Genomic DNA, 13,492 nt, shown 5'->3' with positions numbered 1-13,492 from the left:
GAGACATCACAGAGGGACGGCAACTAATTCAGATATAAAGAATTAGGACTAAAATAGTTTTTAAGGAAAAAGTAGTATTTTAGCTGAAGTTAAAATGCACTGCAGTGTTCTGTGTAATTAAATTTTCTCAGCTTAAGTTCCAGCTAGAAGCAGGAGGAGCCGACACACCTTGCGGCCCACTCACCGTGTCCTTCACGGCCATGAAGCAGTGGCAGATCCAGCGCCTGGTGGTGCCATCGCGGCAGATGTAGGAGAACGCCCGGTCAAAGTTCCGGTCTGGCGCGCAGAAAGAAACCTTCTCTATTGTCTGATCAACTATAAGATCCTAGAGGGGAAAGAATCCATTCCAGCCCCCACAAAAAAAAAAAAAAAAACAACAACAAAAAAGACGTGAGGAAACGTGGAGAAACAATTACACAAGTCATTTCCAGTGGTAGCCGCAGGACGCATTATATTAAAAAGAAGGTAAGCTGATTTGGCTGTAATCCTCTATCAAGTCAATTTGCCATTCAGAAACCGTTCCCAGTGTGAAATGAAAATGGCAGCCACCACCTTCCAGCAGCCATCCCTGGCAGGAGCCAGACAAGGTGCCCAGTTCAGAATTCAGGGACACGAACAATTCCTAGCATCTCTGCTCTAGACTATGGATCTATCATGGTGAAAAAGGGAAGTTTGGTTTTATTTTTACTGCAGTCTAGCAATCAAAAAATCTTTACTGTGAAGAAATCTGCTTGCGTGAGAAGCCTGAGCAGCTGCTGCACAAAAAGCAACAGCTCATGTGGCACCAAGCTAAGCAAGGATGGAATAGAAAAGCACCAGCAGTGCCGGCGCTATCAAACACTCCTGGTTTGTTTCTACAAATGGAAGTGTTTCTAAAAAGGAGACAGTACAGTTTAATAACTACGCTGTCCTCGTTACTTTTTTTTTCCCCAATGTTTTTCAGAATATTTTTTTGGTTGGTGTTTACTCCTTGGCTCCTGTGCTACTGTGCTCAACCACCAGGAGGCAATATCATATTCCCTTCTTAAACACCGTTCCTTTGATTACCTCTACGGTCTGCAAAAGTTATTAAAATTCATTTTAATGAATTAAATATATGTATGCATAATTTAATAATGCACATTAAATACACTTCTATGTATGTATACGTATACTTGTTCATTATTCTTTTTAAGGCACTCAGCAGACTGAATTCACCTGCATCTGTATGTTCGTATTAAACACTGAATTCTTGCAGACGTTAACTTCAGTGCAGGCAAAGCACCCTGACATCAGCCCTGGAGATGTCTATCCCCACAGCAGGCATTCATCACACAACCACACTGCAGAGGGACGCTTTTCTCTACCCATTCCTCAGTGCTGGCTTGCAGAAAACATTTTTTACGTCGACAAGATATACATTAAGTTACATACATACAAAACTAATTAATTTTACACTAATTACAGTAAAAATTGTTCTGCTAGCTGTGGCATCTTCTAAAATGCTAGTAACTTTATAGAGACAAGCATAAAGCTCTCATTTGTAATTGCCTACATCCAGCTGAACACACAAATTGTTTGCTCTTACCTACGCACAGGCGCCTTCATGCTACGCACTGTGCTACCTCACAATAAAACCCTGTAAAACAATCTAGAAGGAAGCCATGAATGCACTCGTCTTCCATTTGAAACCAACAGCTTAGAATTACAAATTACAGAATTTGATGCCCAGTAACTATTTCTCTTAAATTTGAAGGAAGTTTAAGATGTTTAAGGGAAACGACCCTATTTCATTGATTCCCTTCATCAAGCTTTCGGAAGCCAGCTTTTGTTCCTTCAGGCCTATTCTGGGATTGGCACGCACTGAAAATGACATGGATTAACAGGAGTTTCCTCGTGTATTACTCTCACAGCCCTCTGTGGTCATACAGGACAAAAGTCAAGGGACACTGCGAGGTCAGTGTCAGCAGGGCCTGTTGGGAAAAGGTGTTTCTTCTGGCAAATGCTAGGTAGCTTCTGCTACCTGCCTCGTTTTATCAAGTACTGTGGCATTCATAAAGAAAAATAATAAGCATGCATACGTTTTATAAGGAAGATATGATTAAACCAATCAGATGCTTAAATCTTTCTTTCAAATACCAACATTTACATTAAGATAGAGTCTAGTTAAAGTCATAGCACGCGCGTTATTATTATAGAGAAACTCTGAACTTTTGTCAATGGAAATCTAACCTTGGTTTTCTCATCTACAACTCGGAGTCCATCAGCAGACACCCACAGGACCGCTTTAACCGCCTTCTTCCCAGTCTTTCAGAAAAGAGAAAAACAGGAAAAAAAAAAACAGCTTTGCGTTAACGGTGTCAGACTGCACCCATCCCCCCTTTCCAAGAATCACAACATTAAGTGCAGATGAAGTCCACGTTCAGTAAGGTGCCCAAAGCCAGAGAACTCAATCCAAGTTGCAAAACACTCAGAGAACCAAGCCAGAGCCAGTATTCCAGAAAGAGCGTATCATGGGCATGGGGAGCGGGCACGGAACAGGTGGAGTCATAAATAGGGTGTACATCCATGTACAGTAAAGAATTCAAGACTGACCAAGGGGGTGAAGAATTCCACCAAAGAATCAGGTAACACTAATTCATAAGGAGTTACACCCCAGGTAGCTTCTTGAGCGCAATTTTAAATGCGGGAAAATTCTTACCTGGTATTTCCACCACTCCCACCCTCAGCCCCAATGTGGTCGCCCCATTCTGATCGCCCCCACGTGGCAGAATCGTGGCATCACCTTAAACCAGTGTTAAAAGCACCCAGAAGCCATTGGTTACGGTGTTACGGGCTTAACGCTAAGATCGAGCATCTAAACACGTCTTACAAATTGACTAAGAGCGGAATGTCACCGGGCGGAAGAGAGGCAGAAGAATATGGCTTATGAACCATTTGATGTGTGGCTTGACAAGCACCGTGCGGCACAGTGCAGCAGTGGGGGAGCGCCCTGGCTTTCCTCCAAGATGTGACTGTGGGAACTTTCAGCTGCCACGAGCTGAGGCTGAGCAAAAGTGGGAAACATGGGAAGGCTTTGGGAGCCATGTCAACCACGGACTCTTTTTAAGCTGTTTACTTTCTAAAGGACAGTCGCAGAAAACAGTTTACACACAAGACGATATTCTTCTGAAACGAAACCAATCAAACAGAAAATAGGTGCAACGTCACCATAATTTTACGAGAACTACTACTACAAAACAAACCAAAACACTATTTTTAATGCATTACTTCGATTCACAAGTCCTGTACTCTATTCTTTTACCTTTGAGGCAGCTTAGAAACTATTCTCCCCATAGCTTTTCTGAAGCACTGCTTTTACTCAGTGTGTGGCTGCTGTCGGCAGCTGCCACACACCACTGCAGGAAGAGAGGAGAACAACAAAAGCAACAAAAGGTGGGAGGGGGAGCGGGGCGGGGTGTATCAGCTCGTGGCTTTGTGCAAGAATTGCGTTTCATTTTTAATAACTCAGTACGGATAATTAATGTTCATATGGCAAGTATCTGTGCGAGGACACATTCTGGCATCAGCTACCGCATGTTCCAAATTAGCAACTCTGATTTTAACATTGTAAGGATGAAGCGTATTTTTTATCTCGGCCTGATAAGCCACCTGCTGTATCACATTGGCTGCACTCTCAGAGAAGTCAGAAAGCGTGAAGAAAACCAGCCTGGCAGGACTTGTGCTGGTTTTGGGGGAGGAACTATCTGTCCCGATTTCTGAAGCAGCGATGACAACCAGAGCACTCTCAGAACGCTTGGGGAGACCAGAGAATGGCACTGACTTGTACAGAACAACGAGCAAAGGTGAGAAGAACAAAAATAAGCACGGCATGAAAGCAAGCTACTGAAGTGCTGGCGGAAACAAGTTTGTAGAAGTCCATCCAGCCTGTTCAATATCCCAGAAGGACTGAAGTAAAACTTGCAGATTCTGGAATGCCTAATGGTAAGAGTATTATTCACAGAGGAAGACGTATTCAAAGTTAGCATCATATGCATTAAAAAAATACTGCAGCATTTAAAAGGTGCCTCTCGTTTCTGATCTTAGAAGGAAGTCAATATAAATGCACACAAAATATAGTCTGTATTTTCAGTGCCCACTTAGCTTTCACAGCCTAAAAATCACTATCAATCTCAACAAGAGATGGCCTGCAGAGAATTGTCTCAAACATTTTGCAGGTGTGCCAATTTCTTAAAAGCCATTAGCAGTCTTAAAATCTTCACTTCAAGCAAATAAGAAAAATCAAGAGAAGACAATGCCTGTGATAAGTGCTTGCTGTAGACTATCATTATAGAAACTAGGATGCGTCTTCTTCCAGCAAACCATAACAACCTTCTTTCCGTAGAGTCAAATGCTGAACGGTTCCTGAAGTTTGTATTAATCAGCGTGGGTTTAACTCAGGTTGATACTTCGTAAAGCAGTGCTGACATGCAGCAGAGCTGGTCCTCATCTGCTATAAACAGATGAACCACAGAACCTCACGTTTCTCAGAACAAAAAGAAAAGCCTGAAGGGCTGAATATCCCACTGGACAAGTAAGCTTCCTCAAGCAAGATAACCAAATACAGATTTGCTACTCTAAGAGAAAAACAAAACACAGCTATCTCCCAATCCTTACTTCTAGATTTACTGTGGATGCAATGCTTAGAACAAGTAAGTTCTTATAGTCTGTACAGACTACAAGGTATAGAATACCATGATTAGAAAGTAGATCTGCTTTCGCTCCAGACATACAGTGGGCAGGACATAAAATTACTGCATGCGAAGTGATCTCCAGTGCAGGACCACAGTGTCTGACAGACAGACGTGACTTCAAACAAAAAATGTTTAAAGCAAATGGATGGTATCCATTGGAATAGCGTGGTCTTAAACTCCACTACTAAGGGACTCATCCAGATTTCTGTATCAGTAGCTTGCCTTCACATTCAAGAGCTCTTGGATGACAGCACTGCTGGAGGGGAGCCACTCATGGCACAGACTCCCAGGAGCCCGATTTGTCAGTGCTGAATCTGCCGTGACAGAAAGTTCACTTCTTAGCACTTTCTAGGAGGCTGGTAATCTGCTCCAGCACAACGCTTGTTTTCTTGACTCATTTCAGAGGCCTCAGAAGCCTCCTGGAGGGCAGGTGAGGCACCCTGGAGAACAGAAGGCAAGGCTGAAAACAAAGCACATAGGAAACCTCTCAGACAAGCAGGTGCCCTTGACACAGACATCACAGAAAAGAAAATGAAGTTGATTAAAGCTGAAATACATCCCTCCTGAGCAACAGTGCTGGTCCTGCTGACTAGGTTGTTAGAAGCGATAGCAATACGGAATTAGGTAACAACCGTACTGTAAGGTGGAACGTAAAGGTTTAAGGATAACCAAACAGAATGAACATTGCATAATAATGTAGTTTTAAATACTTCTAATTTGTTTCTAGTCTTTCAGCTGATTGCAGATTTCTCAGTATCTGCCTATTTTTATTCTTTTCAGGGTCTTAAAAACAATTGTGCGATGTATCTGGAGCCTGAGACGTACAAGAACATGAATTTCTTCTCAGTTTCTGTACAAAACGTTACACATCAAGAAATACATGTATTTGATAGAAGCAAAAGATGAGAAAGATCTGTACTACTATTTGTTAACACACAAAAGGCTTAGTTTTAAAATATGAAGAGCTACCCAAAAAGGCAGTTGGTTCAGCTACATTCTGCAAATAAAATAAGGCAGCAAAAGCCTAACCCAGAGCTAGCAACAGACATCTTGTTTTTATTTAAAGTTGAAGATAAAGTATTTTCTATGTCAGGCTGTGACTAAGCTCTAAAACACTTCCTGACACAAATAAGTCAGATTTACCTTTCTAGGGGAAAAAAAAACGGACAGGAAAAGAAGCAAACCTGTCTAGACAGGCTTTTTGAGAACAAGTAGCAAGTTAAGTTAAAACAACACAGGTTTGGAGTATTATATTGATCCCAGAACAAGATATCCAGGGAGAAATTATAGATGTTACAGGGACATATAAACACTGTGGATTTCAGCAGTCTCAGTGCTAACTAATCTAACTTTGCTGGCTGGAGCAGATCTTTTTTTCCAACAAAACATCATAATAAAAAGGAAAGCAAGTCTACAAGGTTGAAACAAATTATTGGAGTTCATTAAAAAGCAATGCAAATGTAATGGGCTAGGTACGTTATAGAACCTCAGAACATCTCAAGTTGGAAGGAAATCACAAGGGTCACTGAATCCAATTCCTGGCTCCACGCTGGACCACCCAAAACTCAAACCAGGTTTCTGAGAGTGCTGTTCAAACACTCCTTGAACTGCAGCATCTTGGGGCCGTGCCCACTGCCCAGGAGATCCTGTTCCAGGGCCCGACCTCCCTCTGGTAAAGAACATTGCCCTACCTCCCCTCCCCTGACACAGCTCCACGCCATTCCTTCAGGCCCTGTCGCTGCCACCAGAGAGCAGAGCTCAGTGCTGCCCCTCAGCTCCCTGCAAGGAGCTGTAGGCCACCATGAGGCCTCCCCTCTGCTCCGGGCTGAGCAAACCAAGGGACATCAACTACCCCTCGTGCAGCTTTCCCTCTAGACCCTTCACCATCTTTGGCTGCCAGGGCACGCTACTGACTCACATTCAACTTGCTATCAGCCAGAACCCTCAGAATCCTTTCTGAAGGGCTGCTCTTCAGCCTCTAGTCCTCTAACTTCTACACATAGCCAAGGTTGCTTTACCCCAGGTGCAGAATCCAGCACTTGCTCTTGTAATAGTTCGTAAGATTGGTGACTGCCCAGTCCTCTAATTTGTCAAGATCTCTCTGCCCTCGAGGGAGTCACCAGCTCCCCCCAGTTTAGTGCTATCTGGGAGCCTTCTCAGTGTACCTTCAAATCCTATATCCAAGTCATTGATAAAAACATTGAAGAGAACGGGCCCTAAAATGGAGCACTGTGGAACTCCACAACTGACTGGCTGACAGTCTGCTGTAACTCCATTTACTATAACCCTCTGAATCCAACTTGTAAGCCAATTGTTCACCCATCGTGTTATGTTTTGTCTAGCTGTGTGCTGGACATTTTGTCCAGAATGACACTGTGAGAAACAGAAATTTTGCTGAAATCCAGAAAAATTACATCAACTAGCTTCCTTTAGTCAACTAGGTGGGCAATGTTGTCATAAAAAAGAAATCAAGTTCATTGAACAGAACTTTGCCTTCATAAATTCATATTGGCTCTGACCAATGACTGCGCTGTCCTTCAGGTGTTTTTCAGTAACTCCCAAAATAACTTTCTCCAACATTTTGCCAGGCACTCGAGTGAGACTGACAGACCTGTAATTTCCAGGGTCTTCTTTTTTTGCACTTTTTGAAATCTGGGACAATTGTGTGTAAGCTTCCAGTTGACCTGGACCACTCCAGATTCCCAAGACCATTGAAAAATAATTGAGACATCTCATGTTGACATCAGCCAGCTCTTTCAGTACCGGGGGATGAATGCCATCAGGCCCCATGGACTTATCTGCACCCAGCTGGAGCAGCAAATCCCACACAAGCATGGCCTTTGACTGGGAGTTTGCTGTTACCAGTCATAGCTCTCCATCTCAAGGCTCCAGGTGTCCCCGAGTCCATTATCGGCGTTGAAGACAAAGGCAAAGAAGGCAATAAACATCCTTGCTTTGTCTGTGATCCCATCTGTGAGGTGACCATCTTTATCAAGTAACCGATCAATGTTACCTCTGGTCCTCCTTTTGCTGTTAACATATTTAAAAAAAAAACATTTTATTGTCTGCCACAGTACTGTCCACCTTCAACTGTAATTGAGCTTTGACTGCATAAATTTTCTCCCTATGATAATGAACAGAATCTCTGTAGTCCTCCCATGTCACCAGACCTCGCTTCTAGTGGCCACATGCTTTTTTCCACCTAGGCCTTAGAAGATCTCTGCTCATTCAAGCTGACCTTCTGCCTCATCCGCATGACTTCTGACATTTTTGAACTGCCCATTCCTGTGCTCTTAAAGAGGTTATGTTTAAAAAATGACCAGTGAGGGACCTCAGTGCCTTCAAAAGCAGTTTCCATGGGATCAAACTAACTAGCTCTCAGAACAGCCTGAAGTTTTACCCTTATCACTAAACATTTTTAAACTCTAGGACTTCATGCTCACTATGGCCAAGATGGCCATCAATTGCCATTTCATCAAGGAGAACATTTCTGTTTACAAGCAACAACTATTCCTAGTTGGCTCTCTTAGTACCTGTACTCAGAAATTATCAAGCTATTTCAGGAATCTCCTGGCCTGTTTGTGTCGGCTGTGTAGTATCTCTAGTTAACATGTGGCAAATTGAAGTGATCCATAAGGAGAAGGGAGCTGATCCAGAGGTATCTCTTAGTTTCCCAAAGGATAAATCATCTGTATCATCATCTTGGCCAGATGGCCTACAGTAACTCTGACCACAACATTCGCTTTATTTGCTTGTCCCTTCTCATCCTTACCCTGAGACTCCCAACTGTGTCACTGTCAGCTGTGAGCTCTGCACAGCCCAGTCCCTCCCTCACACACAGCACTCCCACTTCACCTGCCCTGCCTGTCCCTGCTGAAGGGCCTAGAACTTTCCATTGTGACGCACTCTCTCAGGACTCTTCCCAGGTTTTGCTTGTGCCAATGATGTGGCTCTGGGACTGACCGAAGGCTTCTCGTTTCTCTTGACTGTAGTGTGAGGAACATTCACTAGTGTGTGAATACTCCAAACGTGCCTCACTCTGCCTGGGTGCACCTCCTACAGGCACAGATGAATGCCAGTAAAGAAAAAGGAAACTGATGTATCGTTTTGATCAGGTTGAGGTGAGTCTTTTATGTTGGTTTTAAACAAATTCCAGAACTTAGCGCATTGCGCAGCAAATAGCATGTTTCACTCCAATCTTTGGAGATTCCAGCCTTTAAGTTCATTTACACACAGGAATGCTTTGATTAAACTGGCAGATCTCCTCCATATAGCATTTTGACCCCTAGAAAAAGAGCTTCTTCCTTCACTATCACTACACTCACTTCACTGGTGAGCTTTCCCACATCATGGGAAGAAAGGTGAACTGGGGAAATAGCTGTCCCTTGACGACATGCACTACAGTGTGAGTGTGAAGTGACACAGGTGCAGCTGAAAAAAGCTTTATTTACTCCCTAAGTAAAGCCAAGACAAATGCGTGACCAGAAAATCATCTGCTCTTAAAGATTTTGTGATGCGAGTTGCAAACTTGTTAGTTTCTAGTTAAACCATGATTCAGCGTGTAGTACGATCCCTGAAAAGCAGCATCTTAAATTTATTCCATAGGAAAACTAAACACAAGTGTTTTACAAGAATTTTAAATGCAGAGGCAGTCAACAGATGGGAGATAAAAGATTTCTTTTAGAGGTTTACAAACACTGTCTTATGGAGATGGAGACAGCAGGAATTTAAAAAAAAAACACCCCAATCCAGTCTCCAGTACAGCACATTCTTAGTAAGGACAAACAATTGCTTCCCTTAACAACACCGTCCTCAGGAAAACAAGAACAACAGTGAACAGCAAAGTTTTCTCCTACACATTAGAACTGCAATTAAAAAACAAATAGCAGGTAAATGCCTGGTCTCATCTTCATGCATCTTTGAATTTGGACCATGCTCAAAAAAAAAAAGGTTTAGGAGATGGTACGCGTAGGCTCACTGCTTTCTCCCCACACTAACAAATGGGCAAGCTCATGGTGCTAGGTGGCTGCCAATCCAGCAGTGCTTACAAGTACAGACCCCAACTGTTCCATAGGTGTTTGCCCAGGTGATGTAGGTTGGCACAAGTTTAAGGGATTTAAAGGGAAAAAAAAGTCACATTTTTTCCAGGAAGACTAAATCATTTCAGAACACTGGATTTCTGATACAGTCCATATGGAGTTCAGTTTCTGTTTCAGGTTACTTTTTTAACCATAGTCTTTATTTCATCAACATATTTCCAAGTCTGGGAAGAATTAGATTTTAGAAGTAAATATTCTGAAATAGATAAAGGGATTCTCAACATCCTAATTTTACAGCAGTGCTATACCAGGGATGTAACTCCTTATAGTGCAAGCACAAATGAGGCATTAAACTTACTTTTCCAAAGAAGCCTTTGAAGAACTTCCTTTCCTGGAGGAACAGGGGGGACAAGTCGAGCGCTATTACTGAAGGTAGCTAAAATGTCCCAGGGTTTCAAACCAACAAGCACACACAAGAATAGGGTTTGGAGGGAAAGGAAGGGGTTTTTAGAGTTATCCACGAGAAGGTGCGACAGGCAAATGTGAAAATAATCCCATGAAAATGCAGATCAAAGGGCACACACAATTCTAATAAGCTACTGCCCTGAAATTGGTGGAAAGAAGAGAACCTTGGCCCCAATTTCATGCAAAGTGGTTACTTCATTGTCACTCTCCCTCGTTTAGTTCCCTTCAGTTAGGTTATAAACCAAACTTGGCAGCAGATGCGGTGCTTGAACGATTAAAATACTGTATGGGCACTTGAGAAATGCAAAGTTCTAACTTCAGAGTTATAGTCAAATTTGCTCTGTATTGACCATTTTTTCCCCAAAGCAATTGCTCCATACGCTGGAGAAGGAGATACGGTGGCTGGCATAATACAGGATTAAAAGCTGAAAAAGCATTTTTTGTGCTTCATTTTATTCCATTCATTTATTGTTTTGGCTTATGTGCTGCTCTTACTTTGCATCTTATACAGTTGTCTTTGGCCAGTAAGGGATTTCCTCTGACCTAAACTAAACCACAACTGAGATCTCTTCCTCTTCCACAGTATACAACTACTAAATATTCATTCCACAACTCTGGATTAACAGATTGAAGAAGATCCCCTTTAAAGTCTCCTCTGAGAGGGAGAAAAGTTAGACCAAGCCAGAGGCACAGACACAAAAAGCTGAACTACATGTTCCTGAATGTCTTCAGCCTGGAAGTGATTACACTGATTGCCCAATTCACATTAACACAAAAGCAGAACACAATTTTAAGCATATTTGCATGCCGTTTGTACTGGCTTTGTTTTGTTACAGATTGTAAAAAGAAAACTGCAAAATCTGCCTGATCTGATGCAAGGATATTCCCCGGGCCTGATGTCCTGCATGCACAGCTACGTGCTGCTCAGTACCTGGAGGAAGCTGGCTCTGAAGCATATCCCTGCTCTTGCTATCTTTCTGAATTATTTAACTTGCAAGTAAACTGGTACTGCAGTAACAGGGAGATCGTGGAGAATCCACATGAGACTAAGTACGGGTTTCTGACAGCCACTGACCCCAAATTACCACCACGTTGACAACAATGCTATATCAAAAATATTATTACAAATATCCTGAGGCAGTGCCTCCAGAATTGATTGATATACAAGGTTATATTTAAAACAAAGCTATGGTTCTGACGTAAGCCAACAAAAGCCAGGAAACAAAGCTAAGAAGGGAGTGTCAATCTCAACTCTACATTTCCTGACTTTTGCTCCTGAGCGCGTCTCTCTGCCCGATGTCCTTCCACAGAGCCTTTCAACAAGTATCTGTAAGATGTTTATGTCAGCCCAAGCACTATATAAGAACATCTCTACGTGCAGACAGCTGAAAGGCTTAATAGCTTTTAGCAGCAAGAACGGTCATGTATTTGGACAAGATATGCTGAACACTGGGAGGGGAACTAATGGATTAATCACAGCGTTGTGCACATAATGAGAAGGGGCTGGATGCTGCTGCCAAGTTGAGCAATGACTGTTGCATTACACTAAATAACAGCCTTTTAAAGATAGCAAAAGCTAAAAGAGATTCACCAGAAGCTACCTCATTTTTAGGTGATGGTTAATTTTGCCCTCAGCAAAATGCTTGTTAAACAAGATCTATGTTTTTTAATAAGCTAGACATGTTAATGGAAAGGCATCATGCAAAATGGATTTTAAACGACACTAAGTTAATGTAGGTAGTTTAGAGATAACTAATGCATGTTTTAAAATATTAAATTATGTCTCTTTACCTGCTAAAACAAGAACATATATTAAAACAAATGCATCATTTAAAACAAGAAGTGGCAAGTTAGAAACCAATACTACACACTAAAGCTGATTTAAAAATCAAAACACGATACGAGAGCATAGTTTTGTCTTTATACCATTTCCCCATACCTGCATTAAATAAAAGCTACCTTACAGGGTCCTCAGAAAGCCGTTTTCCAGTCTGCACTAAAAGTTAACTCATGGAAATGGTTTTGGAGAAACCTCTCAATGCTTTGTATCCAAGTCTGAGGATCCAAAGTTAGTAATATATCCCTACTAAGGGAAAAATGTATGCTCCTTTGGTAACACTTGAGTAATGGACAGCGATATGTGAACACATAGGTTTCTGATCTATCAGTGAAACTGCTGTGCCATATCATCAGCCAGAAAACAGAGACATTAGTTTCTCTTCATTCATCGCAAGAAAAATTGTAACCTGCACATTATAGTGATGTCTGGGTTGGTATGCAGTTTCAGAGCTTGAAAACTGTTCTCTAGCTAAAAAATGGCTTCTTTTACTCAGCTGTCAATTAAAGAATTCCTGAACAAAATGCTTACCATCATTCGGTTTTAATTTCTGCAAGATGTGCTCTAAAATAATTATGGCGTATTAAACCAGCAGATAAAGGACCTGGAAGGATATTTCCCCACAATAACGAGATAAAAGAATTTGTTTGCATCTTTTCTTTCAAAAGCAGGAATTAAGAAATTCCTAAAATGAAGATTCAACTTTTGTATTTTTCTTGACAAATCTCAAAAGGTTTTAAAGTCCAATAGTCAACCCTAAAAAAAGAACATATTTCCATTCCCCAAATAAACAGCCAACTGTTGGAGAATAAGAATTAAGAGGAAAACACATCTATTAAAATAAGTAAGACAGACAGAACTTAGTTTTAGAAGTTACAAGTATTTCAACAATTCTGCCTCTAAGAGAACTGAACTATTACTCAGACTGGATTCATAAGCACTATACAATAGCTGCAAAGAAAACAAAGATTAAAATAGGCCACGTACACTTGTATGTAGTTTAACTATAGGAAGAATAAAGCTCAATTTTCATAAAGCTGGTCTTTCCCTTTGAGCATTGCTCAAACTTGAAGTTCTTTCGAGACCAAGAGAAAGCCCATCAAAATAACCAAGCACTGTAAAAGGAAGAGACTACCAAAGGAACAAATTGCTTTCTTACTGCATTCCTTTTATGCTGAAACAACACTGAGTGGTATGGCTTTTCCTTGTTAAGAGAATATACTGTACAGAAAAGAGCTTTCAACAATGGAAGAATCCTAAAGAAATGCTCCCGGTTTAAAACCCACACACTCAGGGTGGGGATCGGAGAACAGGGGCAAGGTTTGAATTGCAATGAGCAGCTTCAGACGAAGCTTGGGTCTGATGGAGTCTAGCAACTCAAGTACACAAAGCAGTTTCAGTAATCTGAATATTCCTCTCGGGACCCAATGAGAATTCCA

General features: G+C 41.7%; 1 protein-coding gene across 10 annotated transcripts in view; it reads right to left on the bottom strand.

Annotated features, from left to right (window-relative positions):
- Nucleotides 1–13,492, bottom strand: part of NUMB (NUMB, endocytic adaptor protein) — a 93,354-nt gene that overhangs the window by 10,230 nt on the left and 69,632 nt on the right. For 6 of the 10 annotated variants that reach the window (XM_021401558.1, XM_021401565.1, XM_021401561.1 and 3 more), the window contains 3 exons: nucleotides 10,110–10,187; nucleotides 2,212–2,286; nucleotides 185–325 (listed from right to left, as the gene is read on the bottom strand). In XM_021401558.1, the coding sequence (XP_021257233.1) occupies nucleotides 185–325; nucleotides 2,212–2,286; nucleotides 10,110–10,187 (294 nt within the window). The remainder of the gene's footprint in view (nucleotides 1–184; nucleotides 326–2,211; nucleotides 2,287–10,109; nucleotides 10,188–13,492) is intronic. The other 4 variants (XM_021401562.1, XM_021401567.1, XM_021401563.1 and 1 more) reach the window with 2 other exon arrangements.

This window comes from Numida meleagris, chromosome 6, assembly GCF_002078875.1.
Source record: "Numida meleagris isolate 19003 breed g44 Domestic line chromosome 6, NumMel1.0, whole genome shotgun sequence".
NCBI lineage: Eukaryota > Metazoa > Chordata > Aves > Galliformes > Numididae > Numida > Numida meleagris.
The sequence above is the reverse complement of the archived record's forward strand: the minus strand, read 5'-3'. Positions and strand labels throughout refer to the sequence as shown.